General features: G+C 37.4%; 2 protein-coding genes across 2 annotated transcripts in view; one reads left to right on the top strand and one right to left on the bottom strand.

The window, feature by feature from the left end:
* LOC111487514 (DExH-box ATP-dependent RNA helicase DExH3) overlaps positions 1–5,047 on the bottom strand; it is a 12,920-nt gene extending 7,873 nt beyond the window's left edge. The window contains exons 1-8 of the mRNA XM_023135327.1: positions 4,633–5,047; positions 3,335–3,489; positions 3,170–3,257; positions 2,837–3,073; positions 1,987–2,082; positions 669–857; positions 378–537; positions 95–225 (exon numbers count right to left, since the gene is read on the bottom strand). Coding sequence (XP_022991095.1) covers positions 95–225; positions 378–537; positions 669–857; positions 1,987–2,082; positions 2,837–3,073; positions 3,170–3,257; positions 3,335–3,489; positions 4,633–4,848 — 1,272 coding nt within the window. The 5' untranslated portion in view covers positions 4,849–5,047. The remainder of the gene's footprint in view (positions 1–94; positions 226–377; positions 538–668; positions 858–1,986; positions 2,083–2,836; positions 3,074–3,169; positions 3,258–3,334; positions 3,490–4,632) is intronic.
* Positions 5,048–5,885: 838 nt separating this feature from the next.
* On the top strand, positions 5,886–10,123 carry LOC111477229 (protein RBL-like). Its single transcript, XM_023121312.1, has 5 exons — positions 5,886–6,025; positions 6,122–6,220; positions 7,271–8,349; positions 8,423–8,684; positions 9,870–10,123. The coding sequence occupies exons 1-5, from the start codon at positions 6,007–6,009 to the stop codon at positions 10,067–10,069; spliced, it is 1,659 nt and encodes a 552-aa protein (XP_022977080.1). The 5' UTR covers positions 5,886–6,006; the 3' UTR covers positions 10,070–10,123.
* The last annotated feature ends 283 nt before the right edge of the window (positions 10,124–10,406 follow it).

Genomic DNA, 10,406 nt, shown 5'->3' with positions numbered 1-10,406 from the left:
AAAAAAAAAAAAAAAAAAAAAAAAAATGCAGCAACATCAAACATGGCAAACAACAAACAATTTTATCCATGAGAGGTATCAAGCTTTAACTCACTGGGATATGAATAGTTGGTGCTCCTCCAAAATAACTGGAAAAAAGTTCAGCATTTAAGGTGGCACTCATCAAGACTAATCTTAAATCCCGGCGGCGTGGAAGTAGATCCTTCAAGACAATCAACAGAAAATCTGAAACAAAATATATTGGATAAGGAGATTAACAATACTTAAGAATAGACATCAGAAGCAAAAGAGATCATATCTTTTGTTCTTCCCAATAAAAGTCAGTTATACAAAAAAAAAAAATGTTTAGAAAATGTCAAAGAACCTAAAAACCAAACCTTCATTCATGCCTCGCTCGTGAATTTCATCCACAAAGACATGGGTAATCCCATTTAGATTACGGTCACTTAGAAGCCTCCGAAGTAATATACCACTGGTGCAAAACAAGAGATGGGTGTTTTTCCCTTTCATACCTTCTAATCGAACTTTATAGCCAACCTACAAAAACATCTTTGATGTGGTATGGAAGTGAAAACTAAGAGTAACAAAGTTCAGAATGTACTACAGTTCATGAAGTTAATGAATTATTTGCATGCATACGCAAGCACTGTGGAGGAGAGAAGGCTCACTGTTTCACCAAGGGGTTCTCCTCGCTCTATGGATACTCTTTCGGAAACAGCCATAGCAGAGATTCTTCGGGGCTGAGTGCATATTATGCTACAGAAAGCTCCTCGACCAGTTTCGATTTCTGATTCTAGTAGGTACTGAGGAAGTTGTGTAGTCTTACCGCATCCAGTTTCTCCAGATATAACTACTACCTACCATCATAACAATGGAATGAACAATCAAATGGAGATTACACTTATAATACTATCAAAGAAGCAAAGAAACTTCAAACTTTTTGGCATTTTGCAAAGAGAACAATTATAGAACTATTTTATGAATACAAGTTATAAGAATGTACACGAGATTGGATAACCATGTACCCTTCCCAATCAAGAGCTTGGCAGACAAAAAAAAAAGTGAGGGTAGGCAAGAAAATTATGTGATAACTTAATAAATGATAAAATAAAATAAAATAATAATAATAAAAATAAAATAAAATAAAATAAGGTGAGGGTAGGCAACAAACTTTGGTACTCTTTTAACAAATCATCCAACACCATGAGAAAAGTTCACAGAAGGCAGGAACACATCAAGAGGTGTTGAATTTAAAAATAAAAAATAATAAAAAATAAAACTGTTCCACAGAATCCTGGGTCAAAACAAACTTTTGTATTCATAATAATTCATTTTTTATTGGTATTGTTTGTAACAAAAGAAAGTACGAATCTGTGGCCAATACAGCCATCTCACGCAGGATTGCTATGAGATTCAATATAAAAGAAAATTAAAAAGAAAAGCATTATATAAGGATGTCAATGAAATAAATGTTTTTAAACAAAAAAATAAATCAAAATTTTCTAAACAAATCTGTATATTTAGGATAGGATGACAATACTGAAAAGTAAAATGGGTTTTTGAAATCCATTCTCCCTCCTTTACTGCTCATGAGGGTAATGAAATTATTCATGAGGCAAGTAAATGGAACCCTGAGTTAGTTCTTGTGAACGGTGGAAGGAGATCAAATTTGAATGACCTCAAAAAGAAATTTAGTCAAGAAAGTGGCATTAAAAGTATGTGATTCTTTTCAAATATATATGGTCATATTTTCTATATATTTCTATCAGATGCTTTTTTTTAATTTCAGTTTAGAATTTTGCTTCACTTTGCCTCAAGACATTTAAACCTTTCCTCTTCAGCAGGAACGCAAACTTTTGAGACATTTAAACCTTGCCTCTTCAACAGGAACAAAAACAGTATAACATTAAGTTGTTAGTGGCGAGGACTCGCTTGACCTTTGATTGAGCAAAAATATAATAAATAGTTGACAATTTCTAAGAAAACCTGATTTTGTGCTATTGCCTGGAGTAGCCTTTCCTTCTCCTTGAATGCTGGCAGAGATCTCCTGAAATCCAGTATCTTCCTCCCTTCAGGTGATTCCTGTCAATAATGAAGCATACGTAAGTCAGATCTGTAAGTAATATCATCAAAATATAAGTTTTTATCTAAAATGCCTTTATCGCTAGTGAGACCCCCAAGGCAGTGTTCAAAATGCACATTGAAATAAGAAGTATAGGAAAAAGAAACTTGGAAATGGAAGCTTGGGATTAAAATTGTTAAGAAAGTGATGCCTGCATTCGAAGCATAGAGGAGTGGTGTCCGGATATCTTGTCCATGGTCTTATGCATGCATAATGGACTGTCCCTTTCTACAATGGACATACTGTTCTAAAATAATATTTTTAATCATAAGTACAATATTTTAATCATAAGTACCGAACCAACTGGTCTACAAACGGCTCTAAATAGATAAATGTGAAAAACTAAAAAATAATTATTGTTCTTATTATGAGCCTAATCTCAAAGCAGTCTTCCATACTTGCAAGAAAAAATAAAACAAAAATAAAACGGAACAGCATTGAGCACAAATTGCACATGAATATGAACCAGAAATTAAAAACGGCAAAGAAACATGTTTGACAACCATAGTCTGGATGTTAGCATCATCCGTTATTTAAGCCAGAAAAATAAGACGGCAAGCTATAATATAACAACTTACTGCATCCAATATTGGAGATCTAAAAATTTCTCTCAATTCTCAAAATAGTGAATATTTTGTGGGCAGGGGCATACAGATTTCTGTTATTCAAATTTACAAGTACATGTTACTCAATGTGGAGCATTGGTTTCATTACCTGCCATGCTCTTTGCATATTTCGCATCCGTAAACTCCTCCGCTGAAGTACCTTTTCCATCACAGACTCATCAAGATAAGAATTTTCATATTCATCCGTGTTAACATCTTTAACCTCGTCAATAGACTTGGCATCATTTGAAATCTCACTAGCCTTTGCAGAACTTAACCGAATGCGATCACAATGTTCCTCTAGTAAACCTTCAACCCTCCTTTGCAAACTTAAAGGAATAGCAACCTGTACATATAAGAAAGCTAAGGTTTTTTTCCAATGGAATGATCCTCGATACAAGAGGTACTGTAATCAAACTTTTCAAGTCATATAGATTGTTACCTCTCTTTGTGGTCGTTTATCATCCAAATCTGGTCGGTAGTTAGGAAGGGGAACTTTACTGGCAACAACCACTTTTCCATACATTGAACTGCCAATACAAAGCAAGTTCTAACTAAACTGAAATATTTAAATATATATATAATATATAAATAAAGTCCCATCTACCAGTAGAGCCCCATCTTTTTGGCAAGGTTTGAGATCTGCTCAAAGTCTCTCTTGTCCCTGTTATCTCTTGAGATGATCTCTTGATCCTTCTCATTTCGAGATAGCAAGCTAAGTTTCCATTTCCACTCATCGATGTTGGCCACAGAAGATGAGGCCTGAAATTTTGTAACAATAGCTAGTTTTAAAAATAAATGAACACAGAGTACAAACTCAACAGAGACGATAGTATAAGTAATAACAATATTTGGGAAATAACCATCAACTTACTCTGTGTCCAGAACTGCAATTAAATTTCTCTATTAAATTGATAATAAATATACTAAAATTTTGTTACATATGTTACATAGCCCATATTTTATGAGTTGACACTTGAATAGAACACCATTACTACGTGATTCCTTTTGGTTTATAACAAATAGAAGGTTGAAGCATGGATGGACATCCAAAAAGTTAGCTCTTTCAAGCATAAGTCACAATAGTGAGTACAATATCAGCAACGTCTGGTTATAATGCACCATATTTTTTAAACAGTGTTGTGATGGCATGTGGACATCTATTTCTTTAACAGAAAATATCTATTAGTACAAAATCTAGCAGACCATGAAAGTGACGAGAGATGTTGTATAATTATATAGCTACCGAGCCACGTGCCAACATCTGACTATAATGTTTCAGTTCACTCAAAGTGTCACTTGATATAAAATACTAATAGGTCGATCTTGTTGACAAGCATCCCTTCAACATTTTATTAGCACAAACTCAGAGCGTGAAGCTTAAAATCCAAGTCCAACGCTCTGCGACTAAACTCAGACAAATCAAATCGAGACAGCCCATATGCCATGATATTAAAAGATGCAGCTCGTCCAAACCCGTCTATGCGCCAAATTAAGAACCGAGCTTAAGTTCCTATGCACGCCAACAGCTCAACAAGGAACTGCCAGACTAAACCCACTCCAAGGGATGCATCGCCTTCATTCAGACTAATGCGAGAGCCTACAAATTCTAACGTCAAAATCTAAAGCCCTCAAAATACAAAATACGGATCCGAGCCAACAAAATTTTAATTGATACGGGACCATATACATCGAAAAGTGCAGGAAAACAATACAAAGAGAACCCTAATCTATAGCCCCTAGGGCTCGTCATGAAACTGGCATTTCAACGAAATTTTAGACGAACTAAAAAGAAGTGATTGCTTTCAGACTACGAAATGAATAGAAATATCGCAATCTCAAACAAAAACTCCACTTCCATTTAAACTAACATATTCACAAACAATACGGAAGTGAATAACCTACCGTATTGTTCTCAACGTCGCACTCGTACTCATCGTCCGAGAATTGCTCCGCAGCATAATGATACGAACCTCGCCAGACTCGGGAAACAGAATACGAATGAGACTGTAGAAGCAGTTTAAGTGGCCTCACAGCGAGACCGTACTTGTTAGACAGGTCACAGTTGATGTTCTTCGATAATACTAATAGAACATTTGGAAGTCGCTTGAAATTATGCATTCTAACAGAGAAGACTCAGTCATGGAAGCCGTATCCCTTCATCGCACTGATCATTCGTTTTCTAATGGGTTTCGAACTATGCCTCCGGCTCCGGCAGCAATGCGATTCCCGACTAGAAATATCAAAGAGTTCGACACTGATCGAGTCACTAGTTCGCCTTCGGTTGCCGCCTTCCAACTTCGCGGCTCCGTCCCAATTAAAATCCCATCGCGAAGTTCTCTTATATATATATATCAAATTTGGTTACATAAACCTTTTGATTTCATCCTATATTACACTTCAAACTACTGACCTAAATTTATTATTTAATTTTAAAAATATTTCAATTTTAACATTTTAATTATCATACAACATCCTATAAGCATTTTAAAATTGGAAGATTGATGATGATATATAACAAGCCAAAATGAAAAATATGTACTAGCATTGAACTTGTAGTATTACAAATAATATTCGGGTATCATGGTCATACTCGTCCAAGACGTGTTGTTCATGGCCGCATGCCCATGACAAACTAAACCCTTTATGTCTTTTCATGTTTTAGTATTTTACTTTTGTATTGACGTTTCAAAAAAATCATGTGTAGGTCTGCTAGACATGAAATGCTTCAAAATGCAGGGGATGTGACTAGTTGTCAACTTCTCCCTACCCATAGGTATTTATTGTAAGCCGTTGTTGTTACTCTCTTGCTTGCATATATAACGCTTCTTTCAAAATCTCTCTTTTGAAAATCTCTCTTTATCCTCGTTTTCTAAAACCGAGGCCAGAGGCTCGAGCATACGTCACTTGGCCGTAGGCAACGTAAGAACGAATTGGCTTAGCTCGCTTGTTGTTGGAAAGTGAGTGTCGTACAATCGCAAATCCACTGTCATCAAAAGTGCAATTGTGACATTAGGCACTAGTATGGTGTCAATAAGAACACTAGGCCGATATGCATTTTAAAACCGTAATTTTATTTATTTATTTATATATATATTTTAAGGGAGGTATATATATATTATAAAACTATTAAAAAAAGAAAAAAAAATGGCAATTAATTGAGAAGGGCTTTTGGCGCCGACTGTTCCCTCCTTGCCCTTCTTCTCTCTGTTCTTCCACTTCGCTTTACGAACCCAACCTCACTTCACTTCACATTTCAGTTCTGGCTTCTTCATCTCCATGAATGCCCCAATAATTGGTGAGTTCCTGCCTTTTCCTCCCCCATTCATCCCCCTAATTTCGAAATAATTTTTTTTTTCTCTGTTGTTTATTTCACTTCGTTCTGTCTGCGAAGATCCGCTTCAAGGAGATTTCCCGGAGGTTATAGAAGAGTTTCTCGAACATGGCGTGATGAAATGCATCGCCTTTAACCGTCGCGGTACTCTTCTAGCAGGTATCCATGGCTTTCTTCGCTTTACATGAATCTCTTTTCCTAGACGACTTTGCTGTTAGAAGCGTTTTTCAGGAAGAAAACTTTAATTTTGTTTTTGTGATTTTTGGGTTTTTGCTGCGTTGATGATCATATGGCTCGGTTTTGTTTTAGTTCATGCTTTGATTGTTGATATTGATTTTGTTATGCTGGCGAGCAGGAATGAGCCATGAGGGTGTGGTAAATGATTCAAAATGTCCTTCTAATCCCCTTTGCTTAGCTAGGTTTCCATGTTATTACTTGTGTTTCTTCTCCTTTTGAATGGATAACCTCTTTCACTGGGACAAGAGCCCAAGAGAGAAGGAGCAAAAACTACAAAAAGAGGCTTCAATAGTTAAGATTCAAGATTAAAGAACTAATTTCATTGTGTATTGACGAAAGGAGGTTGAATATGCTTGATTTATGGGGGTATGCACTATACGTTTACATTTTCAAGTTTTTTCTTCTTATCTCAAAGAAAAAGGACAGTCTAATTCTGTGTTGTTTCTTGATTCAGCTCAAATAAGCATGTGGTAGTGTTTTCATGTCATATTGACACCGGCGTTGATTAGATGAGTTTCTTGCTGTGTGGAAACCGTTCTTGTAAGATCCCTAGTCCGTTGGAGAGGGAAATGAAACATTTCTTACAAGTGTGTGGAAACTTCTCCCTAGTAGATGCGTTTTAAAATCGTGAGGTTGATGACCATACGTAACGGGTCAAAGCGGACAATATCTACTAGGGGTGGGCTTGGGCTGTTACAAATGGTATTAGAGCCAGACACAGGGCGGTGTGCCAGCGAGAGCGTTGGTCCCCAAGGGGGGTGGATTATGAGATCCCACATCAGTTGGAGAGGGAAACGAAGCATTCCTTACAAGGGTGTGGAAACCTCTCCCTAGTAGTGCGTTCTAAAACTGTGAGGCTGATGGCGATACGTAAATGGCCAAAATGGACAATATCTACTAGCAGTGAGCTTAGGCTATTAAATTTTAGGCAATACCCGGTAAATATTAATGCTTTGACGTTACTATTGGCAGCTGGATGCTCTGATGGAAACTGTGTTATCTGGGATTTTGAGACCAGAGGCATTGCTAAGGAGCTTAAAGATAAAGATTGTGTTTCTGCAATTACGAGTGTCTGTTGGTCAAAATATGGCCATCAAATTCTTGTATCTGCTGCGGATAGGTCGTTAACGCTGTGGAACGTTCTCAAGGGGGAGAAGGTAAACCGCATAACACTGCAACAGACCCCTTTACAAGCTCGTCTGCATCCTGGATCTTCTAATCCATCTCTCTGCTTGGCATGCCCTCTCTCATCTGCTCCTATGATTGTCGACTTAAAGACGGGAAGCACAACTCTACTTCCAGTTTGTATTTCTGATGCAGATACAGCTTCTTCTCGTGGCAAAGTATCTGATGGAACTCCGCCTTTTACCCCGACAGCGGCTTGCTTTAACAAGTATGGCGACCTAGTTTATGTAGGAAATTCAAAAGGTGAAATACTTGTGATAGATTACGAAAGAGTTCAGATAGAGGCCATGGTTCCAATTTCTGGAGGTGCTGTTGTGAAGAACATAGTATTTAGTAGAAATGGTCAATATCTGCTCACTAATTCTAACGACAGAACGATTAGGATCTATGAAAGTCTCCTACCCAACAAAGATGGATTGAAAGTCATTGACGAAATTACGAAAGAGTTCGATGGGCTTGACGGTGCTGAGAAACTGAAGGCTGTTGGAACAAAGTGTTTAACTCTTTTCCGGGAGTTTCAAGATTCTATCACTAGAATGCACTGGAAAGCACCTTGTTTTAGTGGTGATGGTGAGTGGGTTGTTGGTGGTTCTGCAAGCAAAGGCGAACACAAGATTTACATTTGGGATCGAGCAGGTTATCTCGTAAAAATCCTCGAAGGTCCAAAGGAAGCATTGATTGATTTAGGCTGGCATCCCGTTCATCCCATTGTCGTCTCTGTTTCACTTACTGGCTTGATTTATATTTGGGCTAAAGATTATACTGAGAATTGGAGTGCTTTTGCTCCTGATTTTAAAGAGCTCGAGGAAAACGAAGAATATGTGGAAAGAGAAGATGAATTTGATCTGAATCCCGAAACCGAAAAGGTGAGATTATAATTGTTATTTTTCCCAAGTTTTTGATTCCTTGCCTAGTCACATGACAGATCCGTGGTTTCAGGTGAAAGAACCCGATGTTAATGAAGATGAAGAAGTCGATATCGTAAACGTGGAGAAGGATTCAGCTTTCAGTGACTCAGATGCTTCACAGGATGAACTATGCTTCTTGCCAGCTATCCCATGTCCCGACATTATCGAGCAGCAGGATAAGTGCATCGAGATTTCTTCAAAAATGATCGAAAATAACAATTCCGGATCCCCACCTTCAGAGGAGGCTGGTGTAAATGGCCGTACGACCAATCATGCATCAAGTCCACTGGAAGGTAACAATTCACTTGCTCAGTTGATTGTGTTTCTTGTATGTGTGTTGCTGGGTACATACCATTTACATATCTTGTTTTCTATGCTACCCTACAAAGAGAACCCTTGGGCCCAGTTTCTTAAGGAATTAGCATAAAACCATTACTCAGTTCAGTTACTCAAGCAAGCACAAACATACCACAGCTACATTAAGTGTCTCCTAGTATCTAAAAGGATATATTATTATTCTTGTTAATGAACATAAATGGTGCCCTTATGAGTGAACTTGATATCTGAACGAGGGAATGGGGATATCTGAGCGAACTTGATGATCTTTTTTCTCTGAATAATGTGTTCTGACTTTATGTCTCTCATGTTATGGTATGAAATACTTCCTCCCCCAATGGTGTTCTATGCAAGAGAAAATTGGATGGCAAAGGCCTCATCTTCTGAGAAAAATCTGAGTTGTGAGACCCCACATCGATTGGAGAGGGGAATGGGGAACGAAGCATTCTTTATAAGGGTGTGGAAATTTCTCCCTCACAAACATGTCTTAAAACTTTGTGGAGAAGCTCGGAAGGGAAAACCAAAGAGGACAATATCTTCCAATGGTGGGCTTTGACTGTTACAAATGGTATCAGAGCCAGACACTAGGCGGTATGCCAGTGAGGACGTTGAGCCTTGAAAGGAGTGGACATCGAGTGGCGTGCTAGTGAGGACGCTGAGCCCCTAAAAGGATTGGATTGTGAGATCCCACATCGATTGGAGAAGGGAACGAGTGACAGCGAGGAGTTGGGCCCCAAAGAGGGTGGATTGTGAGATCGCACATCGGTTAGAAAGGGGAACGAAACATTCGTTATAAGGGTCTGAAAACTTTTCCCTAGCATACACGTTTTAAAACCTTGAGGAGAAGCTCGGAAGAAAAAACTCAAAGAGGACAATATTTGCTAATAGTAGGTTTGTGTTGTTGCATAAGTAGTTACTCATCTTTCATCGCGTATTGTAATGCAAGCGGTTGCAAAAGCTTTTCTATAGCCTTATCGTAATTTATATCGGTTCCAATCAAACCGGTTCTCTCTAACCTTGTTAAGAGGCATCTATCATCTTGAAACAACACGAGCCAGTAGTTACACAATATTTTTCCATAACTCTGTTCGAACCAATCAACATCGCTTCGTTTTTCAACTAGGGGTTGGTTTGTTTTGCAGTGTTAGATAACCCAGACGATGCAGGAGGAGCGCGGGTGAAACGAAAACGAAAACCATCAGAGAAAGGACTGGAGTTGCAAGCAGAGAAGGGGAAGAAACCCTCTAAACCTTCAGGTAGATTGTCAAAATTTAAAACTAAGTCCATGGTTCATCAGGATAATAGCAATGGTACGTACGGTGATGACAATTCTGATGAATAGCAGTAGAAAAAATCTGGCCTTTTTAATTTTATTGCATTAAGTTAATTAATCTTAGTTTATTATTATTGCTTTTAATTGATATTTCAATATTAATGAAAAAAAAAAGTCCAGTATTTTAAATATCTTATAAGTTCCAATAATTAATCATTACTTATTTTAAATATCAATCTTAGTTGCTTTTATTTAAATAAATTGAGTCAGTTTTAATTATTTGATATATATTTGTATTAGTTATAACGTTGCTTATAAATAAATTATAGTAACGTTAATTTTTTTTATATTCTGATTAAATAATCTAAAAAAAAAAGTTACTTTTTTTTGGGGGGGGGGGGGGGGG

This window comes from Cucurbita maxima, unplaced genomic scaffold (genome assembly GCF_002738345.1).
Source record: "Cucurbita maxima cultivar Rimu unplaced genomic scaffold, Cmax_1.0 Cma_Scf00001, whole genome shotgun sequence".
In the NCBI taxonomy this organism is placed as follows: Eukaryota; Viridiplantae; Streptophyta; class Magnoliopsida; order Cucurbitales; family Cucurbitaceae; genus Cucurbita; species Cucurbita maxima.
Note: the sequence above shows the minus strand (reverse complement) of the source record. Positions and strands in the feature narration are given on the sequence as shown.